Source organism: Mustela putorius, unplaced genomic scaffold (assembly GCF_011764305.1).
Source record: "Mustela putorius furo isolate JIRA1106 unplaced genomic scaffold, ASM1176430v1.1 tig00003845_pilon_pilon_pilon, whole genome shotgun sequence".
Taxonomy (NCBI): domain Eukaryota; kingdom Metazoa; phylum Chordata; class Mammalia; order Carnivora; family Mustelidae; genus Mustela; species Mustela putorius.
In genome coordinates this window covers 65,708,797-65,729,888 of record NW_025421998.1, presented here as the reverse complement: position 1 = coordinate 65,729,888, position 21,092 = coordinate 65,708,797, and the positions used below count along the sequence as shown (strand labels likewise).

The window sequence follows — 21,092 nt, the reverse complement described above, 5'->3', positions numbered from 1 at the left end:
CCATCCTTCTGAGTCACCTCTCTGCCACTTCCAGCCTCTCCTGTGCTGGAAATCACACTTGGGACAAGTATAAGGGGCCCTCACCCGCCTGGGCCCACATCCGCTCCCAGCCCCTGGCAACCACATTTCTACTTTCTGTTTCTATGAGTTTGACAACTCTAAATACCTTATATACATGCAATCATACAGTAGTTATCTTTTTTGTGAAACTGGCTTATTTCACTTAGCATAACGCTCTTAAGTTTCACCCACTTTGTAGCCTGGGTCAGAATCTCCTTCTTCTTAAAGGCTGAGTGGTATTCCATTGTATGTCTACACCACAGTTTGTGTATTGAAACTCAAGTTTAACTGGGCGTCCTCTATTTTTACCTGTTAAATTTGGCAACCCTGTGCTAAACACATCAGTCTAAATAAGCTTCTTCTAGAAATTAGTCCAGAATAGAGATTGATCCCAGAAGGCCTTTATAAAAGGAAACATAAGGGGACATAGCTGACATCATTTTTTGGCTGTTGATTTTGTACAAACCATAGAAACATGGTTCAAATGAATCCTGGTTTTGTCAACACTCTGTGTCAGGAGTTCTTGAACTGGAGTCTATGCTAGAGAGGCAGGGGGTCTGTGAACCCCTTGAAATTGTAGACCCCGTTAAGTATATGTGCCTCTTTGGAAGAAAAGGAGCCAAAATTAGATTCTCACAGGTGCCTGAGACTCCCAAGGAGGTCAGGAGACCGTATCTTATTGACTGAGGGCATAGCTTTGAACTCAAGGAAGACATTTTTGCTGGAGGCTTGGGTATTATTTCTCTTTAGACAGTTGATTTCCTGAATATCTCAACTAAAATATGAAGAAAATTCAGCACATTTAAAAGAGTCGAAAGTTTACTCATCTACTGCAGCATCCCTTTCAAATGAGGGATGAGCCGAAGCTGCCATGCATTTCACATCTTTCACAGAAGCTGAATGGAAGCCAGTTCATGAGTGATGCTGATCTTTGTGAAGCTTCTCATGATAGAGAGGCATATGCTTCATATATGTCAAAGTCTCTTAAAGAGATTAAGAAAAAGAGAGTAAGAGAGAGAGAGGACAATGCCTAGGCAATCAATAATCTTACTATCTATAAAAAACAAATGACTGTTTTTATAATCACCACTTTATTTTTTCTTTAGAAATCCTTCATCGATTTACCAGTAGCTCTTACCAATGAGCTCGACTGGCCCCAGCTCTCTGGTGTTACTGGGTTTCTGGACTCCATTAGTGGGTATGTATGTTTGACTACCTTTAACCTTTCAATGTATCTATGTAAGGAAAGAACAAGAAATGGGGCTTGTTCCCAAGATGTTGAAATGGGAATCATTAGGAATTTCTTCTAGAACATGAGTAATAGACTAGAAACCCACCACTGACATAGAGTGCACTATGCAGTGGGATATAATGCAAATTGTATTTTTTTATTGACATACAATGTATTATCTGTTTCAGGGATACAGATCTGTGATTCATCAGTCTTACACAATTTTCAGTGCTCACCATAGCACATACCTCCCCAGTGTCCATCACCCAGCCACCCTATCCCTCCCACCCCCTCCATTCCAGCAAACCTCAGTTTATTTCCTGAGATTAAGAGTCTCTCATGATTTGCCTCCCTTTCTGGTTTCATCTTGTTTCATTTTTCCCTCCCTTCCCCTATGCTCCTCTATTTTGTTTCTCAAATTCCTCATATCATTGAGATCATATGATAATTGTCTTTCTCTGATTGACTTATTTCGCTTAGCCTCTAGTTCCATCCACATCATTGGCAATATTTCATTCTTTGATGGCTGCATATATATACCACATCTTCTTTGTCCATTCCTCTGCTGATGGACATCTAGGTTCTTTCCATAGTTTGGCTATTGTGGACATTGCTGCCATAAACATTTGGGTGCACATGCCCCTTTGGATCACATTTGTATCTTTGGAGTAAATACCAAGTTGTACAATTGCTGGGTTATAGGGTAGCTCTATTTTCAGCTTTTTGAGGAACCTCCATGCTGATTTCCAGAGTGGCTGCACCAGCTTGCTGCAAATTATATTTTATCACTGCTGGCAAGGAGGGAGTATTCCTGCTGCAGGGGCACAATTGTTGACCTCTAATGGAAAATACATAAACACTTCACTGAATTTTTCTCACTCGGGGACAAGGATGTTTATGATTATTCACTCTCAGAAATTAATATTTATAAAGGTAACGGCTAAAATTAACAGGGAAGTCACAAGGTCCTGGAATCACCCTGGCTTTAATGCTTTGAATTTGAAGGTGGAGACAATGTATGGCAAATCTGAGGGACACATAATCCCAATCTGCTGTGTGCAATTGGGTGCTGACTCAGAACGTGGGAATGGCCATTCCTAGGTTAGCACCCTATTTTTTAATTTAATAGAGGACACTGTGTATCATGAATAATTTAGTTGATTATTATCTTACTATCTTCTCTCACTCATCTAAGTACTCATTAAATACCACCTCATCAGGCAGGAGCTACAGATATTTCAAAGGTAAATAGGGCTTGACTGATCTCTACAGACAATTACAACCAAGTAGGGCAGATAAGGCAATGTACAAATGATGATAGTAGAAGAGAGATGTGCCAAAAGACAACTCTCAACACAGAGCTGCAGAGTCATTGAAGAAATAATGCATAGAATTTATCAACGGCCACTTCTTTGGGGGATGTTAGGCAAGGGGGCCCAAACCCTGAAGGATTTACGAGATTGGGGTAATGAAAAAGGTAGAGAAGAAACTAGGAAAAGTAACCATAATTACTCATAATTATGTAGGAATCATCTGTGAATGTAGGGAAAGCAGAGGAAAGGCATTTTCAAGTTTAAGTGTAGTTTTTCAAGTTTAATCATGTGAAAAATTAGGTTAGTGTAATAATAATAAGAGTGATAGGGAGAATAAGAAGTAACCTTTGTGAGGCATTCACTATATACCAATCACTGTCCTGAGTGTTACATAGAGGTTTTTCTCATTTCATCTCTATGCAAGGGAGATGGCATTAATTTCTTTCACAGCCGAGGAATCTAAGGATTAAGTAGACAGGTTAAGAAACTTGACTAGGGTCCCATGTTAATAAGAAGTGTTGCAGTCTCTCGTCGTGAAATCTGACGTCATGTTGTCTCAGAGAGTGATTTGGTGTGGATCTTCCCAGCCCCCAGCTCCCAATCTTTGTGTGCTCTTTCATTTCAGCCATGGGAATGTGGCTATCTGGAGTCACTTTGTCACTCTGTCTGAGGGCATGGCTACGGACTGAAGAAATGACTAAAAGCTAAAGGAGCCCTTCCCCAGGGAGATGTGGCATGCATTGCCTCAGAGGTCTTTCAACGAGCCCCTTTCTAGGGCACCCATGCTGCCAGCGGTCTGGGGCCCCCTATTCCCTAGCCTTGGTCCTTCTCTCCTTAGCTGCACCTTCTGTTGTCTTTGTCACTTGGACTACATCTAGAGATGGCCGGGCTGGAGCAGCTTCCTGGAAGAAAGACTCTTACTGATCTCCCACTGCCAACATCAGAACGGAGAAAATATTTAAGTGGGCCTCCACCATCCAGCCGTGTATAATACTACCTAGAAGTTTCTCTGTATTAAGGCTTTTATGACAATAACAAAAGGAATTCATTATGAGAGAGAAGTGGACATCATTTACTATAATTTTGATGAAAGCTTAACTTTAAGTTGAACCCTATAAAATTCAGCCACTTTTTGGCCTAAAGCCTCACAGAGTTGCCATTGAAGAAATAACCAGTCTGATGTTTAAAATTAATTGCCAAGTACCTTAAATCTTCCCTGGACTCATGCAAAGAATGAAAGACTTCCCTCAGCAGGCCCAGCCAAAGTGAAAACTCATTTGCTCATTTCTTTCCACTTAAAACACACACTCGCCAACAGGTGCCCCACATCTCCTGCATTGAATTTTCCCGCAAACTCTACCCCAAAATAGCTCCTGCTCCCAAGTACACTGTTCAGTTGTTTTAGGGTTTTTCTCTGGGGGTGGGGAATTGGGGGGGGTGGTCCCCTGTAATCCCATCAGAGCCCAGCGGGCAGCCAGATCTTCCTTAGGAAAAAGGCAGTGGGGAGAGAGGGAGAGGAAAGTTGCCAGTCTTCAGACTCGCATGGGTTATAATCCTTCTAAGGGCTGTGCGGAGACATTCTGACTTCATCTCACAAAGGAAGCGACTGTCTAGGTGCGTGTTATATGAACACGGGGGCATCCTGAGCTAGTCCGTGCTGACTTTGCACAGTGTGAGACTCTGTGTTGCCATTTACAAAAACTCAGTCTGCCTGTACAGATCCCTCAGTGTGACTCTGAGTGCTGTCCTTATCTGTTGTTTCTAAGGAGGTGAGCACCCCCACTGGTGGGCTGTCAGGTCCCCTACCCTGCCAGAGCTTTCCTCTGTGTTTCTGGGGCCCCAGGCTATCTAGTTGTTTCTTTTTGCTACCTGTTTCTGTGTGCTCTGCCTGTGTCCTCTGCCACCAGCTGGAATGGGAAAAAATATATTCCGTTCCTTTAGATAGAAAAGGAACTTCTCTGGAATGTGAGTTGCCGTGGACTCCCCCATTAGGCAGACACAGCATGACACCCGCTGTGTGTCACCATTCTGGATGTGTCCCTCTCACCCCAGCAGGAGGTCCTGTTAAACTAGCTCTGTAATCTCATGCAAAATATACCTGCATATAATCTATGCTGAGCCAGTCTCCTTCTTAAAAGAATGAAGATTTGTAAAGTGTGTAAAAAATATTAAAGATTAGCGTATGATAAAGATCCTTTTCTGGTGGAATTGGGAGAATGAAAAGAATGTTGACCCAGAGGCAGCATTTGTGAGCCATGTAGACAGTTTCCACAGGCATTTGGAGCAAATGTCCTTCTGAGTCCAAATGCTTATCAACACAGGATAGAATGTATTGATTTCTCTGTTCAACTGGATCTCTAGAAAGTGCTTCCTGTTATCTGGGATCAGCCTCATGCTTTGTGTATTAACAATGTTCTTTGTAATTGTACCTTTGGAAGCAGAAGAATGCTGTTTGGGAGAGAAATGGCTGCTTTCCTTTTTCCAATATACCCTTCAACCGTCAAAATTTAATATCTTTTTTATAAGATAAATGTAACTAATTGAAATTACACACATGCATTAAAAGACAAACACAAGCCCTTACTTTTACAAATCTTTACACTCTGGGGTACCTGGGTGGCTCAGTTGGTTAAGCATCTGACTCTTGGTTTTTGGCTCGGGTCATGATCTCAAAGTCATGAGATGAAGCCCTGCTCAGGCTCTGCATTGAGGGAGTGTGGAATCTGCTTAAGGTTCCCACTCTCTCCCTCCCTGCCACCACAGCTAGCGCATGTTCCCCGCCCCCCCCTCTCTCTCTCAAAAACAAAAACAAAAAACAAAAACAAAAACAAAACCTTACATCCTTCAGTTGAGTCAACATTAACAAAAATCTGTTCTCTTAACTCTCAGGCTCCAGAAAATTCAAAAAGCAATTTCCTGTAAAACCATGTGTTTTATTTTGTCTTCTTAATGTGGTTCAGAAAGCAGTTGAGTGATTGAAAGGCAAAAACATAAAACAAAAACCCACCTTGTGAGGTTGGTAGCGTGGAAGCTGGGAGCCCAACGATAACTAACACTGGGAAGGAGAACTATAACTGTGAGTGAGAAGAAAAAGGTATTTTTTTCTAAAGATTAAAAAAAGTACTTCATGCTCAGATCACCCTCAAAAGCAATTAGTGGAAGAGAAAAATCCTATTTAAGGGAGAGAATCCAAGTCCCAGTAACAAATATGGAAATATGGGGAATAATATCAAAATTCAGGTAGGAAAGACTTTTAGTTTAAAAGCAATATCTGAAATTACAGAGCCCTGTGAGTCATGTGGAGGAGTAGGAGGAAGATCATGTTTACACATACAAGGGTTCTGGTTCTGTACGGCCCTCAGTGGAATAGATAGCATCCCTGGACCTCATTTATATGTTTGAGTTGAGTTGTACCTAGCCATCTCTGAAGTTCTCCCCAGTGTCCAAGTTTAGTGGCTATAGGGCAGTATGTTATTAAAGTCCACAACCGACCTCATGATGCTGCTTGGTTTAGAAGCACTGGAAGAAGCTGGTGGGGAACAGTGCTCCTGCTTCTACCCACCAAATATGTTTTCTCCATCCTTTAACTAGCTGTGCCTTCAGACAAGACCTGGGTAATTTAATGGATCAGAGCCTGAAACATTCTAGGAACCATGTTTCTCTAGGGCCAGCATTGCTGTACCATAAAGTTTGAAACCCTGCATAGTAAGCCCTGCACTGTGTGATACTGGGTGCTGGACCAGCTATTAATTAAAGTGGCACTCTGTAATTGTCTTTTATGGGTACTTTATCCTCCGGGCAAACCTCGGCAAGGGAAACAGATAACACCAAACCCTTAACAAAATAACCACTTGAACCCAACTGCATATAACCTGAGCATTTATGGTTGTCCAAATCCCCTTCTGAACATGGAGGCAGGGATGGTCCAGTCAGTAGAGTTCTGCAGGCCAGGGCTAAATGGTAGAGAAGTCCTTCAAAGCTGGAGGGCAGAGGAGACTGGGAGGAAAAACAGGTTACCAATCAGAGCCTTAAAAAAGAAGGTGAAGCTAGCCATAGAAAATCAAGAAAGTTAAAGAACCAAGAGCAATTACCAAAGTTATCATATCAAGCAGGAGGAATACGAATGAGAGCAGTGGGTCAACGTAAGTGGATGCAAACCACTTGGAATTTTCTAGAGTAAATGTTGATCCCTCTGCTTCTGGCTTAGACTTGCTATTTGGGGCCAGAAACATAGCACATGCTTAGAAAGAAATAGACAAAGCTATTGTGAAAAGTGGCACAGTAATGCTATTCAAGGACATTTAAACACACATCTTTGATGAGAGGTGTCCTAGAATCTGAGTGTTAAAGGTTATCTATTCTCTCCAACCCAGCAGACATTATATGAGAGAACAATTTTGAAAAGCAGTGTATAATTCCAAACCAAGTCACTTGGGGTGTTAAAAACAGAAAATTGGAGAGAAGGGATTTGCAGCTAAGATTTGCTAACCTAATTTCATGTTTTAAAAAAAGACATGTAAGTACTAAACACTAATGGGTTTAATAACCTTATTAAATCCATTATTCAAAAATTACATGTGATGTAAGTGCCAATGATTAGCCATCTTATAATTATACTTTGCAAAACAAATAATTAGCCAGAGAGTTGGTCATTTGAAGTTAGCTGGGGCTGATTGGAGTGGAGTATATAGTCTACATCAGTTATTTTTTCCAAGTGTGGTCCGTGGACTGCCTGGAGGTAGGTCTCTCGGACATTTTCAGAGGATCCACTAGGTAAAAGCCATTTTCACAACAGAATTAAAACAGCATTTGTCTTTCGCACCCTGCAGCCCTTTGTAATGACGTGCAAGAGCAGCAGGGGTTGAAGGTGCTGACATCCGTGCACAAATCAAAGTGGTGGCACCGAACTATATTAGTAGTCACCGTGGTCTTCACCTCTACATGGTCCTGGTTTTGAAAAAGAAGGGGACATCTTCCCCTGAAAAGTTCACTTAAAAGCAGAAAAATCATTAACTTTATTAACGTATACACATGATTTTTTAACATTTTCATCTGACGAAATGGGAGATACACATAAAGCACTTTTGCCGTGTAACAAAATAGGATTTTCTTAAGGAAAAACACTAGTGTAAGGGAGTTGAGAGCTATATTCCACTCCAGTCAGTTTTTCATGGAACACCAGTTTTATTGAAAAGAACCAGAAAATAAATTATAGTTATTCAGATTGGATATGTGGCAGATGTTGCATCTGAAATGAGGGCGCTTCAAGGAAAACAACTGACAGTATTGATTGTTAATCATTAAAATTTGAGCTTTCAGAGAAAATTTTGAATTTTTGAAAACTTGAATTTTCTGTTAGGAACTTTACAGCTTCCTAATACTCAAAACCTTTCTACTAGATACATAGTGATACCAACAAGTATGATTTTTCAGTATTGTATCATAAAATGTATCAGCATTTAGAATATCCACATAACTCAGTGAGCCAAAATTTTCTAAATGGCCAGTATATGATATATAAAACCATGCATGCGTAGGGCCCCTGGGTGGCTCATTTGTTAGGCCATTGCCTTTGGTTCAGGGTCCTGGGATCAAGTTCTATGTGTGGCTCCCCCTGCTCAGTGGGGAGCCTGCTTCTCCCTCTCCCTCTACCTGCCACTCTCCCTGCTTGTGTTCTCTCTCTCTCTCTCTGTCAAATAAATAAATAAAATCTTTTTTTTTAAAATGCATGGGTAAAAGGTCCATTCAAAATACAAGACAGACAAATGCATTTTAATGTAATGTGGTGCAAAAAAGTTCATTGATGTAATTTCAGATGGTACATTGCAACTAATCAATCTTTATAAGAAAATACCACATCTCGAGTTTTGGTATAGAATCAAAGAAGGCTATCCAACCTACATAAAAAAGATATGAAAATGTTACTCCCTTTTCCAACCACATATATGTTTAAGATGAGATTTTCTCCATATAATTCCATCAAAACAACATATCACAACAGATTTAATGCAGAACCAGAGATGAGAACTGAGTTGTCTTCTATTAAAGTCAGACACTAAAGAGATTCACAGAATTGTAAAATGATGCTGTTTTTCTCACTAATTGGAGGAGGGGTTGGAAAATATATATTTTTCTCAGAAAAAAATTCAAGTTAACATGTAATGGGTTTATTATTATTTTAAATGAAGTAATAATTAAATATTCTTTTAAATTTCTAAGCTTTAATTTCTAAAATATGAATACTGACAGCTGTAACTCACATAAAAGCTCTCTAGGTTCCTCAGTAATTTTAAGAGTATAAAATGGTTCTGAAAGCAACAAATTGAGAACTTCTGTGCCAGGGAGTGAGTGTGAAAGAGAGATGTGGCTGTGGACAGAGGCTGGGGAATGCCAATATGCAGAAGTTTGAGAAGAGAGGATAAAGGGATAGTTCTCGAAGCAGAGAGAAAACTAGAAGGATTCAGCATCCTACAGATCAAAGAAGTGTTTACAAAGGACAGGTGCCCTTCAGCCACATACTGCCAGAGGCAGAGGAGGACGGGAATGAAGAAAGAGCCCTGGGTACACAGGGTGGTGATCAGGAGAGACTGACCAGAGACGTCTCAGTGGACAGAGATGGGAGCCTGACTGCTGAGAGTAGTTTCCAGGAGGTGATGAAGGAAGTAAACATTAACAACTCATTTAACAGGTTTCACTATTAAAGGGAACAGAGAAAGGGGGTGATAGCTCGTGGGGAATAAAAGGTCAAGGAGACATTTTTAGATGAGAACTCCTATAGCATGCCTTTAGTGAGAGGACGATCCAACAAGCAGAGAAAGGTGGATGAGGGAAGGAACCAGGTCCTGGAGAAGGCAAGAAGGGGTGCAGTGCACGGGAGAGAGGCACTATCCTTTGATTAGGAAGGACCATCTATGGACACTACGGCTCCTAGCCAAGGACTCTTCCTACCACACCCTAGCAAGTCTCTCCACTTGCAACAACTTCTCCCTTGACTCTACTCATTTCTAAATTTTCACTTTTTAATTTAACTACTCAAGTCATGAATACATTTTCATCTTAAAAAAAAAAATACCCAGGTATGTAAAGTAAAAAGCCAAAGCTTTCCCCCAATTTCATCCCCTTTGCCAAGAGAAAACCCTGCAATCAATTCAGTGTGATTTTGTTCAGATCCCTTCTGTGTGATCACATGTGCATATCGGTATATAAAAAAAATATTTCATTGGGATTTTCCCATAAATAATATTATACTGTGCATAACATACTATAAATTAATGCTTTGCTTTAACAATACTTCTTGAAGCGCTTTCTATTCTTGTGTAATTCTACACAGTATTTCGTAGCAAGGTTGTTTGGTTCTCCTACCAATAGACAGTCAATTCCAAGTCCTCATTATGTCCAGTAATCCATAATGAACATTCGGCAGTTCTCTTTATGAACACACATGAGGATTTCTTTAGGGAAAAGTGGCTAAATCTGAATGTATATATTCTTAACTTTTCATCATTCCTCCAAAAAGGCTATCCCATTTTACATTCCCACAAGCAATAGATGAGAATACTTGTTTCCCCACATCCTGGCCAATTCTGAGTATCGCCCAGTTTCTTAATGTTTTCCAGTCTAATAATATTTTATTGTTGTTCTTATATGTAGCCTCCTGGTCACTCGTGAGTTTGAGCATCTTTTCAGGAGCATTTACATTCACCTTTGTCTTATCTACTTAGCCCTTGTTCACGCTCTGACACTCACCGCTCAGGAGTTGGTTCCTTTAGACAGCCGCCTCGTGCCAACTCCCATCTAACTGGATGATTCTATTTCATACTCCCCATTGTGCTTCTTCAATACCAATGTCATCTCACTGGTCATAGCGGTTTCTTTATTGTTTTTCCCCTCCACCTACCCGACACCAGACCCTGAGCTTCTTGAGTACAAGAATCAGGCTTGACTTTGTTCTGTAGCCCCAGCACACACACATACCACCCCCACATTACGGGACATCATAGGAGGTGCTCAATAAAAGAATTACTGAATACATTCATAACGATATCACTTTACATTTGTAGATTGCTTTCCAATCTACGAGGCTCTTTCCCTTGCATTTTCTCAGATTGCCTAAATCAAATCAGATTTGCAGGAATTAACATTTCTGAAAAAAATGCTAGGGATGAAGGAGGAGGAATAGAAACAGCATGAATCGAATCTCCAGCTGCATGATGTGATCACGTAAAAATAAATCAGCATAATGTAAGCCCTCGGACTTCTGAGTGTGTTCCAGAATAAATATTCTGCAAGAGATTAGTGCAATCCATTAAAATATTAAAATAACCACACAATCGACAAGTTGGAAATAGTGAACTTCAAGTAAAATACCGATTCAGTAGCCAGGTAGAGGGAATAGAACAAATGAGAGAGAGATCTGCTACAAGTGAATTTGGCCAATTATAGATGAGTCAAGCCTCATTGTAAAGTTTTGTCCAGAACGTAAATTGTGCAGTCTAAATTGATCAAAGCAAAGGAAAAACCTCCAAATTTCTCTAACAGGATTCCTATAACCAACCGAACCTGAAATTTTAGGCCATCTCCATGCTCACATACAGATAGAAATAATTCATCAGTATTCTCCAAACACTGTTCCAGGAAGGTCTAGTTCCACAAGCTGTCACATACATTTTTCACAAGATTCCTGGGTCAACTAAGTTTTGGAGATGCCGGTTTGAACAAGGAGAAATACATTTATCCAGTATAAGACTAATAAGAGCTTTGATAAGGCGAAAATACTTTGCATATCTCCAAGGTTTAATATGGAACAGTTCCTAAATTCATTTACATACTTGACCACAGAACTATGTAGAATCTCTTTCTCTTCCTCCCTCCCTCTCTCTCTCCTTCCCTGTGTGTCTGTGTGTATATTTTATGAGAAAGATACATCTCAAGAAAGTAGTGTTTCACAGCATCTTTTGAGAAAGGCTGTTTAGATTATTAAAACAATCTTTTGTGCATCACAAGTGATCTTTTTACTTTTATAAGCGCCCACACCTTCTATCTCTCAGTTTTATCATAGTTTAATGTTTATGCTGATGCAGTGGCCTAGAATCAAATCTGAGACCAAACATGCCAGGAGGGAAACAGTTATCATTGCTCCAAGCTCTGAAAAGGACAGAGGGAAGAATCTTAGTGGGAGGTTAACTTAACAGGTAAGAAGCCTTGTCTGAGTACAGCGGCTCATGAATTATTGAACACAAGGCCCATGAAGTCTATTTCCCTGTATTATTTGCTGCTCCAAATTCAAAATCTATCATTCTGTCTGACTAATCTTTTCATGTCTGAACTCCTCGGACCTCCTCTCTAGCCCTTCTCACCCCTGCACACACCCCTGCATAATTAGCCCATTGCCGGTCTCTCTGAATACACAACGAGTCGAATTCTGCACATTTAGTTCTCTCTGAGGCTGAAATCTTGGTCGTTCCATGATGTGGTGAATTAGACGTTACACAGGGATCTAGTATCAAAGAACTAAAAGGAATTCTGAAAGTTCTTTAATCTGTCTCCCTGGTCCCATGCTGGTCTGACTTCCACCCACATCAGAAAGAAAACCATCCACCCTTTTCTTAAAATTCCTAGCAATAACAGCCCTTGCATAAAGCTGTTCCAGTCTCTAAATTATTCAGTTTTATCCTACTTCACTCCCCTGCCCTAACCGTTCACATCAGATGTTACCTCTTTTCTCTCACAGACGCTGCTGCTAGTCTACCACACCTGGTCTTTTTTGTGTGTCTTTTTCTCTATGATGCAACTTAATTAGGGTGTCAGAATTTATATCCAAATTAGCAGTGCCCTTCAGAGAGTCAGAAATTGCCCCCAGAAACTTCACTGGCACCTGATACACTATTATTGCTTGCATAATATCACACTTGGTCTATCCCCAAACCCTCTGAAATGCTAAGTCTATCGGGACTTCTTCTCTCCAAGAAGGTTCCACTTTGACTCAATATAGGAGGTGATGATTTTGTTTAGTTTTAAAATCAACCCCTTTCATTCGTCTGTATCATGCTTGAGGTTTATTCTTGGTTTTATTCTTTGTTTTGTTTTTCTCCATTTCTTGATAGTGAAATGGTATGGGGTGGTGGGTTACTGGAAGGCTCTCAGAGAAAGGGTTTTTTGTCTGCTCCCTGAACCCATGTTGGGGAGAGCAGCCAATAGACATTCTGTGTGAGATTTACCTATTTTGAATTTTGGTGTTAGAAATCGAAAGCTGGGGGCACCTGGGGGGCTCAGCAGGTTAAAGCCTCTGCCTGCAGCTCAGGTCATGATCCCAGGGTCCTGGGATCGAGCCCCACATCGGGCTCTCTGCTCAGTGATGAGCCTGCTTCCCTTCCTCTCTCTGCCTGCCTCTCTGCCTACTTGTGATCTCTGCCTGTCAAATAAATAAATAAAATCTTTTAAATAAATAAATAGAAGAAATCGAAAGCTGATAGTGTGTCCTCACGTGAAACTCCCTGCAGCAGACAGATCTGGTCAAAGTGGGACTTCAACATGGCCTGCTTCCAAGCCAGCCCTGGAGGTTGAGGACACCAGCATCTTAGGCACTGGGGCAAGTGGAAGGCAGAGAACCTTCAAGTACTTCACGTACTTCTCCTTTGCATCCCTCAAACTATACTGTTACCTCTTCTACCAGCCCACTGGACTTGGTTTTAATATACAACAGAGGGAAGAGGGAGAAATGAAAGGTCACACTGAGAAACCTGAGTCCAAGTAGGGTTGGGGAGCCCGAGAAGTAGGGATTTGAAACCAGAGAGGTCATCAGGGTTAAGCTTACTATCCACAGTATCCTTGGTTTCTCCTATGAATTCAAATCCAACTGACCTTGTACAGATGACTTTCCATCAAGCATTCTTCTCAGTTTGTTAGCATCTCAAAAATACTGTGCTATAGGCTTCACAAAATATCGTATTGATTTTTCTGTCTTCTCTGGATTCTTGAGCACTCCATGAGAAATTCAACCCTAGAATTTACAAGACAGATTATGTATTCGAGGTGGGATGAAAGAAAACATTATCTTTGATGATGTGAAATGTTTTCTAGTGCCTATCCAAATCCTTGATCTCAAAATTCTATGTACTATTTCTGGTCAGAAATGTTAATGAAACTATTCACCGGTTGGCAAAGATTTTGTATTCTTATAAAGAAAGATGCAACTAACTGTATCTATAATATTAATATCCACGCTCATCCATGAGCAGGTCATGAGCCAAACAGTATTTTGGTACATAAATTCCATTTTTAGAATTATCAAAAATACATTTATGGCTAAATATTGGTAACAATTACTTTCCCAAAGGAAAGTAACCCCTCTTTATTGACCGTGAAATTATTTTAGCATTGAACTCAGATCTAATGTCCATTTCCCATCTGCTTTTTCAAAATATAATAAAATGGTCAAGGCAGACGGCGTAAATGATGCAGAGTATAAAGTATTCATTTCAGGCTTCTGGATAAGATAGCAGATTGAACAAAGCATTTACTTCTCTCCCTTGAGAAACCCCACTAAAATGACAGTAAATGATTTGGTCTACAAGGACAAAGAGAACAGGAAGAGTCATCGCTACAAAACGTTGGAAGCCAGAAAGCAGGCCAGAAGGTAAATGACCTAAATGACTCAGAAAGCTGCATCCCAAGCCAGTAGAAAGGAATGTCAAGAAGCAAACCAGTTTACGCTGCAGCCCCCCAAAGACTTGGCGATTAACCACATATGGCAGCTCTAGAAATGGAGGCGAGGGTAAAAACAAGTGTCAGTTGAAAGATTGCTGAAGAAGCAGTTGGATACTTCGACCCTTGCCCGACTTTACACAGGTGGGCAGCTGCCTCCCCTTACTCTGGTATAAGACTAGAGGTTTATTATTCTCTGGAGATGCTAAAATCAAAGGCTTCTGGGTTGAGGGACACCAGACATAAGGGAGGAGAGGAGCCCAGTAAAGTACATGCATGCTGAATGCAGAGAACCAGCCCCAGAGTGCTGGCAAGCCAGCTGAAGACCAGAAGATCCTTCCCAGGGGAAATCTGCACATCCCAGGGAGGAAGGTTCCAGACACAGGCAACAGGGGTTCCCTGAGAAAGTCGGCCCATGCTACGGTGAGGACCATGGTCAACAAGTCACACCCAGGGGTCCATTTTCCATTCAGTTTTTATATTTTCAACGAGTTTCCACTTTTAAATACAAGCCAACAAACATTCCAGGATCATCAGACATCTGAGGGAAACCTTGAATGTGAATGACAACACAAAAAGAGAAAAGGCAACTTCAAGAAAACAAACTATTGCTCTATTTTCTAAGAAAATGTTTTTCTTAGATTCTAATTGATATCCTATTTACAAAAATTAACTAGAATTAATATCTTCAAAAATGTAAAGAGGTTTCATTCATGTAATAAGGTTATGCTAAAACTAAAATATTCAAAGAACAAAAAAGGTCACTTGGAAGTTATGCTAATGACATCAGTTAACTTCCATAAAGGGATTGAAAGATAAATTTAAGAATATCCTTCAGAAAAAGATACAGAAAATGGGGCTGAAAAACTAGGAAGATCAGAAGACCAGAACCCAACTGACCCAATATGCAAATAATTGGGGTTCTAAGCAAAAGAAGTAAGGAAGAAATCATCAATGAAGTAATTCAAGAACATCTCTGAGAACTGACAGACATGAGTCCGGATTGAAAAGGTCCATTAGTGGGATGCCTGGGTGGCTCAGTTGGTTGGGCGGCTGCCTTTGGCTCGGGTCATGATGCCAGCATCCTGGGATTGAGTCCCACATCGGGCTCCTTGCTCAGCGGGGAGCCTGCTTCTCCCTCTGCCTCTGCCTGCCATTCTGTCTGCCTGTGCTCGCTCTCTCTCCCTCTCTCTCTCTGATAAATAAATAAAATCTTTAAAAAAAAAAAAAAAGAAAAAATCCGTTAGTGACTATACTGTGAATGGAAATAGAGCCATGCCAAGCCTGTCATCACAACATTTTAGAACTCTTGGAACAGAGGAGGCTGAAAGCTACCATGGGCTTTTAAAGGATCAAGGCACAGAAAAGCTTCAGACAACAACACTAGGAGGCTAGGAGCCAACGCACTGATTCCTTCAAACTTCTAAGGGAAAATGATTTTAACCTAGAATTCTATAACCATCTGTTCTGGTTATCTATTATTGTGTAACAAAGTACTCCAGACTTTCGTAGCTTAAACAACAACCATTTTAATTATATCTCTCAGTTTAGGGTATCAGGAATTCAGGAAAATTTTGGCTGCCCAATTCTAACTCTCCATGTGACATTGACCATAGTCACTCAATGGTATTCACCTAGTGGCTGGATTAGAGGGTCCAAGATGGCTTCACTTATATATAACTGGTGTCTGGGAAAAAGGAGTTAGAAGACTTGGTTTAGCTGCATCCCTCTTTCTTTCCAGATAGGGCCTTTTTTTTTTTTTTAAATAGACTTTAATTTTTGAACAATTTTAGGTTTATAGAAAAATTGAGCAGAAAATACAGCATTCCTATATACTCTTTCATCTCTTCAATTTCCCTTATTATTGACATCTGGCATAAGTGTGGTACATTTGTTTTAAATGAAGAGCCAATATTTACATATTGTTCTTAACTAAAGTCCATTAGTTTACTAAGGGTTTATAATTGATGTAGAACCTTCCATGAGTTTTGAGAAATGCATAATGCCATATGTCTACCATTACAATTCTACATAGATGAGTTTCATTGACTCCCTTCCCCCAAAAAACCCCTGCACTCCACTTGTTAATCCCATCTCTCTCTCCCCAAATCCTTGGAAACCACTAATCTTTTATAGTTTCCATGGTTTTTCCTTTTCCAGAGTGTCATGTGGCTGGAATCATATAGAATATAGCCTTTTCATATTGGCTTCTTTCACTCAGCAATATGTATTTAAGGTTCTACCATGTCTTTTCATGTGATAGCTCTTTTCTTTTTACTGCTGAATAATAGTCCACTGTATGGACATACCACAGTTTGTTTACCCATTCACCCTTTGAAAGATATTTTGGCTACTTCCATTGTAGGGTTTTTTACATGGTATCTCCAGCAGGATAGTCAGGCTTTTTACATGGTGGATCAGAGCTTCAGTAGACCATAGTTGCCAGCTATCTTAAAAACTAGGCCATTACTGACATAGAATCACTTCTACTATACCCTGTTTGTCAAAAAGTCACATAACAGCCAAGATTTAAGGGTAAGGGTGTCAAAAATAATGAGGCCATCTCTAATCTACCACACCAGCCAAGGAGAGACAAACTCTGACGGTCCAGGAGGCTTATTTCCATCTTCCTATTGATGGCTTAGCAAGAAGCTGATTCATCATGTTTGGGATTCCTCCTACTTAACAAAACAATCGCCTATACCATATATCTGTTATTATTACATAGCGGCTTATAAACACCAAAACCCTCTTTCCCTAAAAATATGTAGGGTGTCCTAGATGTGTCTAGTCTAGCTATGCCCTATCTGAAACACCTTTCTATTAGGTAATGAAAGTTCAGGGACCAAGGAAACACTGATACTTCTCTACTTGAAGTTTTTCCCCAACAAGCCTTATTAACCATATTTATGTTTATATTAATGATGTAAGCTGTATTTCTGGGCCTACCTTATTCCTCAGCAAATAAAAAAAATAGAAACTTTTTAAATATACAAATGATTTTTAAAAAGTTACTTCTCCCACATCCTTCAAAAGTTACTTAAAAACATTCTCCATCAAAAAAATAAAATAAAAGAGGTGCCTGAGTGGTTCAGTAGGTTAAAGCCTCTGCCTTTGGCTTGGGTCATGATCCCAGAGTCCTGGGATCGAGCCCCACATTGGGCTCTCTGCTCAGCAGGGAGCCTGCTTCCTCCTCTTCCTCTCTCTCTCTCTCTCTCTGCCTGCCTCTCTGCCTACGTGTGATCTCTGTCAAATAATTTTTTTTTAATTTTTAATAAAATTTAAAAAAATAAATAGAAATTGGGGCACCTAGGCGGCTCAGCGGGTTAAGCCTCTGCCTTCAGCTCAGGTCATGATCTCAGGGTCCTGGGATTGAGCCCCACATCGGGCTCTCTGCTCAGCAAAGCTCTCTCTCTGCCTGCTGCTCTGCTACTTGTGATCTCTCTCTCTCTGTCAAATAAATAAAAATCTTTAAAAATAAACAAATAAATAAATAAACATGTCTTCTAGAAAATAGATCTGCTAAGTAAAGAGAATTCCCAGGATATCCACTGAGCACAAGGGTGAGAGGGTAGCAAGTCCGAGCAATCAGGTCAAGAGATTTCCACAAGACAAAAATAAATAAGCTCTCTGATAAAGCATATTGAAAGGGTACCAAACAACTGTAAAAGATTTGAGAATAAATTGATGACAAATACGTAGAAAATTAGGCAAAGAAACAGAAGGCTGCTATTAACTCCAGGGATATAAAAGAATTTGGAAGGGAAGAGAAAGCATTCATAGATCAATTGTGAATAGCTAACTCCTCCTCTTGATGGTGGAAAGTAAATAAGGCCAAAGACTACCAAGTGGACTTGAAGGTATGTTATTTAGAGATAAGAAAGGAAATGCTCAGGGACTCCGTCAGTTAAGGCTGAAATTAGTTGTCTCTGGGAATGGAGAAATGGGGAAGGGAGGGTAGTATGGGTTTGCTCTTTATCTCTACAAGCCTTGTAGACATCAAGAGTTCAACTGTCTTGGTTCACATTCACCTTTCCAGTGAAGCTTGTTCCAACCACTCTAACCCTGTTTCTGCTGCCTCCCTTTTTTTTTTTTTTTTTTTCCCCCATAGCACTTAGCATCTTCTAGCATCCTCTCTTCTTTTTCATTGAGGATGCTTAGTGGTTTTTCTTTTCCTGATAGAATGTCAGCAATACAGGGCAGGGATCTTTGTCTTCCTCATTTACCAATACAACCCAGGTGCCTGCAGGAGTGCCTGGAACATAGTAGGGCTCATTAAACATCACTCAAGTAATACTAATTTGACTTTTTAAAACTATGTGCATAGGTAGGTTTGATTTTTGAAAATAAAATAAATCATTCACCTCAAAACTCCACCACAAAGCAAAAATCCCATACTTAAAATATTGCTCAGACATCATGCTCTTCTATCAAAAAATATTATCATTAGTTTTCTCAGACTTCAAAAAGACATTTTCAGTGCATGCCAAGTGCCCAAGCCTCATACATGCTTACCTTTCTGAAGCACTAAGACAGCTGGCAGGCACTCTAATACAGTAAGTGAGACTCATGTAACACAAGTAAATGGTGATTTATGTAAGGTCATGAGATATGAAGTTATTGTGATGAAGAGAAGATACAATACATTTGCAGAGTAATCAAATACTTCTGAGTTTAATTATTATTCATTAGTCTATACCTGGTCTTGTTTCAAAAAGGATTTTACAGAAGCCTATAAAAGCATAAAGAACATAACATTAAATTACATTTAAATTAAATTTAAGGCTTGGCAAAAGAAGATAGAAAATCAAAGATGGGACCAAGAGAAGCCAAGAAAATGATTTAAAGTATGTGCGCAGTTGTAACCTGATACTGGTCACAAATTTGTCTCTAAACTCTGTGTCCATTAGTAGTAGATTCAGCTACAAGTATCCAAGAGACTCCACATGTAGGTGGTTAAAATAAGATCATACTTGAGTTTATTTCTTTCACACGTAAAATTTCAGAGATGTGTAGTCTGGTTCTGGTATGGGATGTCAACTCCCCTGGTCCTCAAGAATCCAGGGTCCTTCCAGCTCACCCCTCTGCCTTCCCAATGTAGAAGTCACCCCCGCTGTCCAAGATGACAGCTTTTTACCTATTCTGGGCAGCAAAATGGAGAAAGAGGACAAAGAAGCAGCAAAGGTCACTTGGCAATTGTTTCCTAAGAAATATTCCCAGAAATTGGATACTTTTACCTCATTGTCCAGAAATGAGTGAAGTGGCCACTTGTGGCTGCGAGAGAAGCTGGGTAAAGCAGTTGTCATGTGGCATCCTCATTCTCTACTAAAACTTCTGTTAAAATAGATGAAGGGGAGGGATGGATCTGAAGATCAGCAAGAGTGTCTGCCACAGCTTCACAGCAATCAAAAGAAGAAAGTGTATAAGGTCAGGTTCAAAATCACTGAACAATGTATAGAATTGTTGAATCACTGTATTGCACACCTGAAACTAATAAACACTGTCTATTTACTACTGGAATTAAAATTTTAAACTTAATAAAATTATTTAAAAAACACATTTTATAAAGGTGACCAATTGCTCAAGAAATTTATAGCAGCTCTTGGTAAAAAGTTTAGAAAGGGATGACTCTGCATATGGGGTTGTTTAAACAAAATCACATTTGTAGCCACCCATTAACTGAACTCTATGATGATCTAGAAACTCAACTTTGAAAAAGTTCATTCTGCATATTTGGGTTTGTTTGGTTTCTTTTATTAGTTAAATAATTATTGAGGTTTGTGGACATGACAAAAGCCTGAAATTTAAAAAAAAAAAAAAGAAGGGGATGATTCTGGAGGTCTTCACAAAAAGAATTTAATCTTACTACATTGATGCAACCCATTTTATAAGATTGCTTCTTGTAACAGCTCAGTAATGTACTGACAGTTTAGAGAAAAACATGTCTGCAGAAATTTGTTTTTTCTGAGTTCATTTGAACCACCCATTTTGGAAAATCATAACAAAATCCCGGTTTTTTTTTTTTTTAACTTCATCATGTGACTGTCCTGGTATTAATTATGCACATATATATTTGTTTCAGAATTAAAGAAAACTCTGTTTACCTTCGATTACGGAAAAGAAACCACTGCAATCACAGAGACTACCAGAATATTTCAAGAAATGGTATGTAACTTTCCACTTAAGCCTTTAGCAGTGTGCCTTTAATGATTGATTTTGTTTCATAAGTGTCACAAAAGCTGAGCGTTAGATGACCAGAACCACATAATAAAATGAGTAGTCTCCTTTCTACAGAAGGGCCCTGGGATTTGAGCATCTTACCCACAGCAGAGGAGAATAAGAACAAGATGCGATCAATCCTTCCCCAGCCAGGTTCTGGAAAGGCCAAGGTGCAGGGCATTCAAAGCTCAGGAGGTAGAACTTCAGCAAACCTTAGAAGAATAAGGGCTGAGCAAAATCAAAATGATTACAAAGGCTCTGCCTCTCCCTCTGTGCAAAGTCTCCCACATTTCTACTGGGGTTGGCACTTTAAGAAAAATGGCTAAGTGATTGTGGCTGAAATCTCCAAAGTCATTAAGGAAAGGAATGTGTTTTCAGAGTGTCGTGGCCACTTACAGGTCTCCATCAGCTTCCCATGTTTCATAGGATATCAGTGTCCTCTGGGCTTGCTTCTTACCTGCGTGGTTCTCAGCCCCCACCTTGGACCCAGAGGTAGTCCATTACCACAGGATTTCAGTGAAACCCCTGATTGAGAGACCAATGTCTGGTTCATGCCAAATGAATTG

The 21,092-nt window shown here is 40.0% G+C and overlaps 1 protein-coding gene across 4 annotated transcripts in view; it reads left to right on the top strand.

Annotated features, from left to right (window-relative positions):
• The window catches only part of AOAH (acyloxyacyl hydrolase), a 167,379-nt gene that overhangs the window by 98,616 nt on the left and 47,671 nt on the right, over positions 1-21,092 (top strand). For all 4 annotated transcript variants that reach the window (XM_045062878.1, XM_045062877.1, XM_004741964.3 and 1 more), the window contains 2 exons: positions 1,167-1,258; positions 20,390-20,472. In XM_045062878.1, coding sequence (XP_044918813.1) covers positions 1,167-1,258; positions 20,390-20,472 — 175 coding nt within the window. The remainder of the gene's footprint in view (positions 1-1,166; positions 1,259-20,389; positions 20,473-21,092) is intronic.